Genomic DNA, 11,625 nt, shown 5'->3' with positions numbered 1-11,625 from the left:
TTAATAAAAAAATTATCTTTAGGATAATTATCTTTTTTCTTTTGAAAAAATTCTTATTTTTAAGAAATAATTATCATTATTTTGTATTTTAAAATTTTCTCCATTTTAATATTTTATATTATGATTATTTCTACCATTCTATAATTTTTTATTTTTTATTTTATAGAGATAAAATTATTAAATAGAAATTACTAAAAGATTTATATCTTTTAGACGTAGTTTTCAAAATAAATAGATAACATAAAATAAGAAAAAGAATATGACACCACCTTTGAATTTTGACCCGTTTGTAAATTAGTACTATAAACTCTAAAATATTTTTATTAAGTATCTAAATTATGATTATTCCGTCAAAAATTTCTTTAATCCAAATTCTAGTAACCCACTAACCAATTATAGTGTGACATAATCGTAATCTTTTATTTATGTGATAATTACACAGTTCATTCAAATTTTAAATAAAATTCTATTTTAATATTTAAAAACACATAAAATACAAAACTATGAAAATATTATTTGGTTAAAGTAATATTTTAATAATTAATAATGAAAAATATATAAGCTGAAATAAAATTAGAGAAAAAAAAGTGATACGCAAATGACACAGACCTTTCTAATATTTGGTTGAACAAGTAAAATACATAATGAATGAAAAATGAAAAAAAGATGATGTTGGAGGTTGGTCCAACTGCAGTAGTTGAAGAATGGGTCGGTTAAAGCGCGTGTGTACAAAACAAAACATGGACCCATTATAAACACCAACACCACTTTTTCACAGGTCAAACAAGGCGTGTGTGTACCCTTTTCCCACACCACATTGCATTATTCAATTCTATGAAAAACAGCTAATAAATATTCATTGCATCGCATTGGATCACACTCCTTCTCTATATCCCTTACTCATTATATCAAATCCTTATTATTCATTCATTCATTCGTTCCTTCATTCATCAAACTCCTCCTCCTATGGCGGCCGTGGGTAGTTCCTCCGCCGCCGCCGTTGTTTCCTCCTCCGCCAAATTCCGCCGTTCTCTTGCCTTACCGCCTTCTCAATTCTTCATCCCTTCCAAACCCTCCATCTCACGCGCTCGACTCTCTCTCAATCCCAGATGCGAAATCGTTTCCAACAATTCCATTCCAAAAAACGTGATCGCTTCAAAGCCTTCGGCTCTCGAGTTGCTGAAAACTTCCGCAGCAGATAGTGAGTCTTCAATCTTCATTCCCCTAATACTCCATTAACCAATTTTCCCTTTTCCCAAAATTCCCATTAAAAAAAATATAATCTTTGAAAAAAAAAATACAATAGATATCATTGAGTATGGAGTTGAAGTTATTTTTGTTTGTTTGTTTGTTTTTGTGTGTTAGGATATACGAAGGAAAGGAGTAGCATTATTGCGATAGGGCTTAACATTCACACGGCTCCGGTTGAGATACGTGAGAAGCTTGCAATCCCAGAAGCACAATGGCCTCAGATCATTGGGGAGCTTTGTGATTTGAACCATATAGAAGAAGCTGCTGTTCTTAGCACTTGTAACAGGATGGAGATATATGTTGTGGCTCTATCTCAGCACCGCGGTGTTAAAGAAGTTACTGAGTGGATGTCTAAGGTATACTTATCCATCTTCTTCCACTTTAATATCATGATCCGATCTATTCTCTGCACTCTAAAAAAACATGAAGATAGGATGCAAGGAACTAAAACAAACAAACAACTGCGGAAACACTTTCTAATTTTTGCAGAGGTTGTTTTCTGACTCAACGGCGAGCCTTAGAGCATGTTTGGATTTTATTTTGTTTTTAGGGGGAAAAAAAAGAGTTAAAAAATAATAATTGAAAGTTGTTGGATGATTGCATAAAATTTTTAGCTTAGCACACATTTCAAGAAAAATCTCTCCTGTTTATATGTCTATGGTTCTTCGTTTTAAAAAAAAATACATAATTCAAGAAAAGCTAATAAAAGCTTAAAAAAAAAAAGCTCCTATGAGGAGCTCTTGTCTTTTGGTTTTTTTCTTCATTATAAATAAGAGTTTTTCATTATAAGATTTTTTCTCAAAACCTGTTTGGCCTGACTTTTATTTATAAGGAGAAAAGAAGCTAAAAATAAAGGGATCCAAGTAGGCACTTAGAGTAATGACAAGGTTGCTACCTATGAAGCACCGACACTTCAAAATTCTTGACGTTTCGTGTCCGACACTTTCCGACACTCACCGACACTCTAATACTTGTTGCAAAGACTCCAAAAAAAGGTTCAAAGGTTATGTTGCGTTGCATTTTGAGTTCCAACTATTAGATTCGTTGGATTATGATTACTATTTTATTGAGTTTAATATAAACATTTGGAATATCTTATGTTTTTTTGCAAAATTGATGGGTATTATAAGTTTAGCTTTATTTTTTTGTTAAACTATTGAATATTAAATATAATATACATTACATAAATTAAAAATATTATATAATATCAAAATGTGTCTTAACGTGTCGAAATTTAACATTTTTTAGAATTAACGTGTCAAAGTGTCGTGTCGTGTCGTATCCCGTGTCCTGTGGTAATGTCGGTGCTACATAGGTTGCTACCTGTGACCAAGATCATAGGTTCAAGTCTTAGAAATAGGCTCTTTGTAAAAATGTGTAAGGGTAAGGATGGACTCTTCATCTTACCCTCGTAAGTCCGGAGCCTCGAATTTATGAATTTTCAGTCATAAAGGATGCGAGGAACTTAAAAAAAAAAAGAGTTTTCTATCTTTTTTGTTTTTATTTAACAAATTTTTGTATTCTTTTCTTTTTATACAATGGAAGCACTGAGATTTGAATCTATGACCTCATGCAAACTATCCAAACCTTTCACCATTAGACCAACCCTAGTAGCTTATTGTTGTATTCTTTTAACTTGCAGACAAGTGGGGTTTCAGTACCGGAGCTTTGTAAGCACCAAATTTTGCTGTATAACAGGGATGCCACAGAGCATCTGTTTGAAGTGGCTGCTGGGCTTGACTCGCTTGTTCTTGGGGAAGGTCAAATTCTTGCCCAGGTGAAACAAGTTGTAAAAGCTGGACAAGGAGTGGCTGGATTTGATAGGAAAATCAGTGGGTTGTTCAAGCAGGCAATCTCTGTTGGAAAGCGAGTTAGAACTGAGACTAACATTTCCTCGGGGTCAGTTTCTGTCAGCTCAGCTGCTGTGGAGTTGGGTCTAATGAAGCTTTCAGAATCTTCCTATGCTAATGCTAGAGTGTTAGTAATTGGGGCAGGAAAGATGGGTAAACTTGTGATTAAACATTTAGCAGCAAAAGGGTGCAAAAAAATGGTGGTTGTTAACAGAACTGAAGAGAAAGTCAATGCCATTCGTCAAGAGTTGAAAGGTGTTGACATAGTGTTTAGACCTCTTTCGGAAATGCTAGCATGTGCTGCTGCAACTGATGTAATCTTCACTAGCACTGCATCTGAATCCCCATTGTTTTCAAAAGAGAATGTGCAGATGCTTCCTCTAGTTAGCCAAGGTGCCATGAGGCGACTTTTCATTGATATATCTATTCCTAGGAATGTGGAACCAGGTGTCTCAGATCTGGAGACTGCACTTGTGTACAATGTGGATGATCTCCAGGAAGTTGTTGCAGCTAACAAGGAGGACAGACTCCAGAAAGCTGCAGAGGCCCGGGGAATTATCCAGGAAGAATTGAATAAATTTGAAGCATGGAAAGACTCCCTGGAAACTGTACCTACTATTAAGAAATTTAGAGCTTATGTTGAAAGGATTAGAGCCTCTGAGCTGGAGAAGTGTTTGTCAAAGATGGGCAATGACATCTCAAAGGAGCATAAAGAAGCAATTTATGCCCTTAGTATGGGTATTATGAATAAGCTACTTCAAGGTCCCATGCAGCACCTGAGGTGTGATGGGAATGATAATCATAGTCTGAATGAAGTACTTGAGAATATGCGTGCTCTTAACAGAATGTATGATCTTGAGACAGAAATATCCTTGATGGAAGAAAAGATCAGAGTCAAGATGGAAAAGGCTCAGAAGTAAACTCTTCTTAAAATGGTCCTCACTTTATATGATTCATGTGGAGGCTGCAACCTTCACCATTTTGTACACTAAAATAGTGAATTGAGGCCCTTTAAAGGCTAATTCTTTTAATTATTTGTTAACCTTACACAAAGTTGAATGGGCATTGATGTCCCACACTGAATTGAAAATTTTAAATTTTTCGACTTTGGCATAGAGTGTAGTTGAAGATTCATGATCCTCAATCCTCATGACAATAGATGATTCTTGTATTTTTGTAATTAATATAATTGCGAGGCCGAGTATAAATATTTGATTCCAAGATGTTATCTTCATATATAGTTTTGTTCTCTTATTTTCTGCCTATCTTTTGGTCATGTTTACCATACAAATTTGGATGGTAAGATGATCACAACTTTGCTGATTGTTCTGGGAGACTTTTGTGATAATTGCATGAATGCAAGTTTGATAATGAATTATCTCGAATACAATATTTTACTTCATTCTCTTCTTCCATAATATGTTCTCAGTTTTACATGGTGTATGCATTCGTTTCATTTTTTAACACAATTTTCTACTTTCTAAATAACAAAGATACTAACAGTGCCACAAACCGAAGCATTGACAGAGTGGGACCTGGCTATGGGGAAAGAAGAGTGTAATCTATGCCATCAATAAAAGAACTGAATATGATAAAGGGATTTTGTACATGCAGAACTTGCATTTGCCGTCGATGCTTGATGAGAAGAACCACTGATTCAATGGCAACAAATTTCATTCTCAATCTTTCAACCTTGTGCACATGATGATGATACCCATGGTGTTTGTTTTAGTTGGCGTCAAACCAAGAGACACAAAATTGATTGGTTTATGAATCTGATGAGCCTGATGCAACTACACTAAGATCCCAATTATTGGAATTGCATCTGATTCTTGAAGCCATGAGGGTTAGAAACCTTCAGCCAGCTCTCACATAGGTATCTGCCAACAGAGAGAAACTTGTCCAGAATGGTTCCAATCTCGAGCTTAAGATTCATACTCTGCAGTTTCTAGAGGTCCTGCAAAATGCAACCCAAGATGATGATGCTTTAAAATATGCCCAAACTTATCTTGCTCCTTTTGCTTCCCTCCACAAAAATGAGCTCCAAAAGCTTATGGGTTGCCATGCAGGAAGGCTCGAGAGCTCTCCTTATTCTGAGTTGGTGTCCCCAATCCATCGGGCGACGGCAACCGAAGAGCTGACACGGCAGTTCTGCGCCCTCTTGGGGCAGTCCTACCAGAGCTCATTGAGTGTGGCAGTTGCAGCTGGAGTGGAGGGGTTGCCTACACTCTTAAAGTTGGCAAAAGTAATAGCAGCAAAGAAGCAGGAGTGGCAGTCAATAAAACAGTTGCCAGTGCCTCTAGAATTGGGGGAGGAGTTTCAGTTCCATTCAATTTTTGTTTTCCCTGTGAGTAGGGATCAAGGGAGTGAAGAGAATCCTCCAATGCTTCTGTCATGTTCACATGTCCTTTGCAAGCAGTCAATTCTGAAGTTATCAAAAAGCAGCATGCGAATATTTAAGTGTCCATACTGTCCACAAGAAGCTACAGTTGCAGAATGCAGACAGCGTGTATTTGTAAATATTTAATGGGTGAAGTTCACCTTTCTGGTTTGTATATAAATAGTCTTGCTAAATTCTCTTCTACATTTGATATGACCAATTCAATGAATGAAATTGAGAGAATCTGTTTACATGCCAGAGCTGTGGCCTCATTCTTTTACCCCATTAGTTCATTAGATTAACTTGTAGATTTCCTTGGGAATCATCTACATATACGCAGAATATGGCTGCTTAATGAACGAATTGGGAGTCAAAGGTTTTACGGGAACAATGTTTACTGACACAATTCTTGCATTCACAGCTCTAATTTGCGCAGGTGCTTCCATGATCACACGTTAAACTTCTATGGGTTGCTAGTACAGTAGTGTACAATTATGAATGCATTAACCGTGTTTAGTAGATTACTCTACTTAAGTATTCACCAATATCATTACATCAATACCTTGTGCTACACGCTTTTAAACTTATGCCAAGAAATAGGATATGCTAATTAGGAATTAGCTATTTACTACAGCCCAGCTACGCTTCTTAGCATGAAAATAATTCAAAGTATTAGTAAACATTAATAGCATTTGCGCCTTCTAGATCATAGTATAGTAAGAGTGGCTGTGGCTGTAAAGATTTGATTAAAGGCTCTAACCGGACCGGATTAAGGGTAAAAAAAATCGGATTTATGATATAATTTTTTATTTTTTATTTCAAAAAATACTATTTTGACAAAATCATTACAATTTTTTTTTTCAAAAAAAAAATCATCTGATTATTATAAAAAAAAAAAAACACAGACACACACGAACACAATTAAACGGTCTAATATCTTCTATGGTTTTTTGTTGTTTAGTAGTGCTCCATGCATATCAGTTTTGGGCTGCACTATTATAGTTGATTAAATAAAAAGTTAATGCACCCATTGCGTATTAAATTTTCCCTTACAAGCTTATTAATCTAACCTAATGCAGTTGCTAAATATCAAAATTCTCGATAAAAGATTAAGCTAAATAATGATAATAATAATCTGAATGAAAGAATTCAATGCTGGTATTTGACAAATTAGGGCCCTATGATGAATGGTATTTCGAAGGGAGCCGCTTTCGGCATAGCTTATGCTCGACCAAATCAGTTGCTTCTTCCATCAAATATGGAGGAACAAAGCTTTCCTTCCATCCAAGATCAGTCTTGAACATTTCATGCACAACTCAATATTCTCAAATCTTGGTCCCAGAACTTCGCAGCATGCCCCCCAACATCTCCAGTGGAATTTTTCAGCATATGTTAGTGCAATATATGCAATTTGATAGCTTCTCCAGTTTCTATAACCTACCAGTTCTACCAAAACCATCATGGATTAGTTGTGACAATATATCAACCCATGTGTCAGGGACACCAGGCAGACACCAATGCATGCAATCCTGACCCCAAATTTCGACTGCATCCTTCCTTCCTAACCAAATTGCCGGATGAGCATCAGCTCTAAACTCACTTAAATGAGTCAAGTCAAGCAATTGGATGTCTGTTCCTTTTAACGCCTCTTCGATCACAAAGTTCAACTGTCTTGCTTCCTTGTTAACTCCATTGTTCCTGGGTTCAAACCATGAGTCAAGCTGTCCATGTATTAGTATCCCGTACAAAATTCAACATGTCTCTCAGAAAACGTGAAGCATCCAAGTCGTTTGGAATTAAAACTTTTTTCAAATGCAGCTAGAGTTGGATGTTTATGTAAATGTGAGATATTACACAGGTACATGACAGAGAAATTTGGGAAAATAAGTTCTAAAATATTGCAATTTCATGGTATTAGGAATCTGGAGAACCGGGAAAATTATTAGCCATTGTGAGAAATACCTAGAAGAGATAAAATCAAGGCAAGTTTCAGAAATACACACCTCATTCTCCTCAAGTGGCTTGTTGAACAAGCAGCTACCATTTTGATTCCAGTCTCCGCCATAAAAGTGCCTTGGGGATTGTAAACGCCAGAACTTAAGTGTGTTTCCAGGATATTCTTTTTGTATGTATGGGATCATGTTACCAAGAACAACTTTAAGTCCATCCAACATCCCAAGTGGAGGAACTATTGGTTGTCCTGCTTTATAAAAAACAAGAGGTTTCTCTTTCGGGAATTTGTCATAATTCCACCTATTAAAGACAAAATCAAGTAACTGTATATATTCAATCATTGGAAAAGTTTATAAAAATGCTTAAGCAACTCAAAATTAACTGGAGACCAGTTGCATTAAAACATATGTTGCTGCATGAGTAATCTTGATACAGAATAAATTAGGATTATTTGTGTTATTTTTCACATATGGATTTAATGATAATTATGTTATCTAGGATACTGACATCTTTCCTTAGTTTTAGGGATTTTATCTTCGATAAGATATCCACTTTAAGGAAATTTATATTTTATTAAGATTATGTATCTATTATGATTTATTTAGGACTTTTATTATCTTTGGGATATAAAAACCCTTTAGATGCCTTACGTAATTTGGACTTTTGCACAATTGATAATTAATATTTCCTTGCTTAAGTGATAATTGATATTTCCTTTAGCAGAAAGAGCACTCATCGTTATCAGAGACTTTATCCTTAGAGGAGTGCTCTAGCCTCTAGGTTTATCAGGGAAGTACTCTGCTAAGAGGAGTACTCTTGGGTACCTGTCCTACATCAAATCTCTTTTGAGTACTTTTTAATGTATTACTATTATTACTTATTTAATTCATTCAACAACTCTTCAACAGCACATATAGGCAGTCAAAACTCAAAACATTATGAAAGTATCACTGCATCATCCAAAATATTCAGGAAAAGGAAGGAAGAATTACCAATGACCAGTATTGAACACCAGGACATCATAGAAGCCAGAGATTTTAGCCCAATCGTCGGCAGGAACATCAACATCAACTCGATAAATACCTTCTGATCCATCTTGCATCCCAGCTTCAGATTGTTTTGGCAGCCACCTTTGTTTAATCAATAATGAGCACATAAGGTTGCCATTTCAAAATTCACAACAAATAAACAAAGTAAAACAAGACATTTAACTAGCAACCACCCAAACAGAGGAGACATTTAACAAGAATTGAGATAGAGTCAGTAGATGAAAACTGTAAAAATCAAAACCTTCAGAGAAATAAGCTAAAAGCCAAAACCCTGACATACTCAAACAAGATAACAAAATAAAGAAACAGAGATGGTTGACTTTATGGATCGCTGTCTTTAATCCCATTTTTTAACAAGTCAAATTACAAAAATATTTAATCTGACTCCAACATAATCATTATTACCTAATTTGAAAGTTCCCCCCTCCCCACCCTGTTAAAATAACAATTAAACACACTAGTGGTAAAGGAAAAAGAGGCCAACCAATATCCATAAACATATTTTAATAACCAAAATGAAGTATACCTATTCTGAAAATCATAAAAAAGGAAACGTGAGGGGTAAGCATCACTGTGTATCTTTGTTCAGATGCATGTATATATCGTAGTATAATGGATTTTTTGGTGTGTATGCATAAAGAATTAATATATGCGTGGAAAAAGTGAATTTGTCAATAAAATGCAGAATCTGTAACAAGCATATTATGCATCTTCATGAAAAAAGGCAGATAAAATGTATTTGTTTAGATTTCTGAGATGTTTTGTGCAGCTGCAGTCTTTATATTTGAGTGTTTCTGATATTAATGCATCTTCTTAAACAATTCCAAAAGAAAAGAAGTGCTGCAGATCATGTCTATGTGTGTTTCTGATCCATAAAATGGGCAGCAGGCTGCAGCAGTGTAGGAGAAATAACTTTGAAATGGAAATGTCATATTCACAAATGTGGCTAAAATGAGGATCAACAGCAGGACAGAGTATAGAGAAGTAGGACAGATCAGTGTTGCAACCCAAAAAGAACATGCACTCATTAACTACATCTGCCAGCTAGAGCATCACTTTCCCTATAATTTGAAAGTTTAAACACTACCATCTCAATCCATGAACAAGTTTGCAGCTTTAACCTCCTTAAACTGCCACCTATCAAACTCGATTCCACTGGCACACGTTCCTCAACAATGAGTGTCAACTACACATCATAGTTGAGACACAAGACAAAAAGGTAAGCTTTAAATATCATTCCTTTTTAGCCATAAATTTTAGTCAGCCAATACAAGCTAAAATCAGTTGGTTGTTATCAATCTTCCAGCATAAGTTCAACACTTTTAACAAATCTCTAAGAATCTAAGCTAGTTCTTGCAAGGAATTATCCGAAAAGAAAACTATTTGGCAATTAGTTTGTCAACTATGAATAAGTACTGATATCCTAGTAGAAAAGCAGTATTTAGCAATTTGCAAAATTCTGAACCAAACAAACTTGCTAAATGAGAATCTTACTGGTATTTGGAGAGCAAAACCGCACGATGATAAGAGACAGTGACATTGAACTTGGGAAAATAGGCACCCCTCCAAGCACCCTTCTTTTTCCACTTCTTTGCACCCTCATCAGCAACCCTGAGAATGCAGAGAAAAGAAGCCAAGAAATTCTCATTGAGCGAGTCCCCAACAAACCCAATATTCTTATTCCTCATCAGACCCAGAAACCGAAACGGGTCGATCCGAGGCAAATGGCAGCCATGGGGCACCCATTTCCAAGAGTTGATCAAGCTCAGATTTTGCCTCTGGTTTCTGATGCAATTCCAGGCGTTTCGATGGAAGGGGCATGTGTGGTCGTAGAGTGGGTTGCGATTGGGATCCAAGACCCAGTAACCTCTGAAGAGATTGCAGTTTGAGACTGCATGTGATTGTGAGGTTAAAGAAGAAGAAGAAGGTAGATTGAGAGAAAGGAATGAAGAGAAGAAATAGAGGGATGCAAGTGTCAACAAGATGAGCAAAGGGAACAGAGGTGAAGAAGGTAACTTTGGAGACATAATTGTAAATGCTGGGATTCAATTCATGCCCGAGGGTTACCTAATGTAATTTTCTTTTTCTTATATTAATTTAAATGAAATAAACCTTCCATTAAAGTCATGCCCGAGGTTTACCCTAGAATTCTTATTTCCGAAAGAAATCTAAAAATTCTAATTAATCCGGAATCTCGATTTTTAGAAATATGATTTTTACATTCAGTTTACTATAATATTCTAAAATTAAAAATTTTAAAAAATTCAGTTTCCCGAAAATCCTGGAAAATATCGCGTACCAAACGCTCCCTTAAAATTTATACATTCCCTGAATTTTTATATTCCTAGGATTTAAATTTAAACTTAAAAATCTCATATTCTCAGCTCAAAATATCATTTAACATGTGATATTTTAAAAATCTTACGTGGTGGGAAAATATTGACCCAATGTTTGTGATAATATTTTAATCTATCAAATATTTTTTTATAATATTCTCGAAAAATTCAATTTCCCACCATATTATGGGAAATCGTAATTTTTGAGTAAAAAAAATAGTCTATCAAATGCCCAAAAAATAATTGATTTGAGTTTCACCTAATATTTATTTAATTCATACATAGTAATAAAGTGGGAATTCTTTATATTTATTTTTCTCACAAGAATTTTGTTCATTGCATATTTAAAAAAATGAGACAGGATATATTTACCACCAAAAAAATTTATAACTTTTACAACCAACTTAATCAGTGCTGATTTTCGTCAATCTAACGGTTATAATTTATTGGAAATTATTGGGTCGCATTTATTAATTAATTATTAATTTCCAACAAATTATAATCGTTAGATTGACGAAAATCAACACTGACTAAGTTGGTTGTAAATGTGGTAAACTTTTTTGGTGGTAAGTATATCCTGCCCCATTTTTAAATGGGCAAGGATATACTTACCACTAAAAAAGTTTACCACATTTACAACTAACTTAATCACCGTTGATTTCTGTCAATCTAATAGTTATAATTTATTAGAAATTAATAATTAATTAATAAATGCGACCCAATAATTTCCAATAAATTATAACCGTTAGATTGACGAAAATCAGCACTGATTAAGTTGGTTGTAAAAGTTATAAATTTTTTTGGTG

General features: G+C 34.9%; 2 protein-coding genes and 1 pseudogene across 4 annotated transcripts; 2 read left to right on the top strand and 1 right to left on the bottom strand.

Annotated features, from left to right (window-relative positions):
* Positions 1-900: 900 nt before the first annotated feature.
* LOC133302683 (glutamyl-tRNA reductase 2, chloroplastic-like) lies at positions 901-4,297 on the top strand. The gene is made up of 3 exons (XM_061502499.1): positions 901-1,201; positions 1,366-1,607; positions 2,894-4,297. The coding sequence occupies exons 1-3, from the start codon at positions 967-969 to the stop codon at positions 4,019-4,021; spliced, it is 1,605 nt and encodes a 534-aa protein (XP_061358483.1). The 5' UTR covers positions 901-966; the 3' UTR covers positions 4,022-4,297.
* A 572-nt stretch (positions 4,298-4,869) lies between these two features.
* On the top strand, positions 4,870-5,628 carry LOC133302652 (protein RMD5 homolog; annotated as a pseudogene).
* A 993-nt stretch (positions 5,629-6,621) lies between these two features.
* LOC133302712 (protein trichome birefringence-like 12) lies at positions 6,622-10,510 on the bottom strand. 3 transcript variants are annotated; one of them, XM_061502538.1, is made up of 4 exons: positions 9,978-10,510; positions 8,427-8,564; positions 7,481-7,734; positions 6,622-7,180 (listed from the first exon to the last, which is right to left on the bottom strand). In XM_061502538.1, exons 1-4 carry the CDS (start codon positions 10,508-10,510, stop codon positions 6,912-6,914), a joined length of 1,194 nt encoding a protein of 397 aa, XP_061358522.1. In that variant the 3' UTR covers positions 6,622-6,911. The 3 variants fall into 3 exon arrangements, with proteins under 3 accessions (XP_061358522.1, XP_061358516.1, XP_061358525.1); XM_061502532.1 differs by having other exon boundaries at positions 6,622-7,202; positions 7,485-7,734; XM_061502541.1 differs by having other exon boundaries at positions 7,051-7,179; positions 7,485-7,734.
* Positions 10,511-11,625: the final 1,115 nt, after the last annotated feature.

This window comes from Gastrolobium bilobum, unplaced genomic scaffold (assembly GCF_033153095.1).
Source record: "Gastrolobium bilobum isolate Gb01-03AN ecotype WA unplaced genomic scaffold, APGP_CSIRO_Gbil_v1 utg22847, whole genome shotgun sequence".
In the NCBI taxonomy this organism is placed as follows: Eukaryota; Viridiplantae; Streptophyta; class Magnoliopsida; order Fabales; family Fabaceae; genus Gastrolobium; species Gastrolobium bilobum.
The sequence above is the reverse complement of the archived record's forward strand: the minus strand, read 5'-3'. Positions and strand labels throughout refer to the sequence as shown.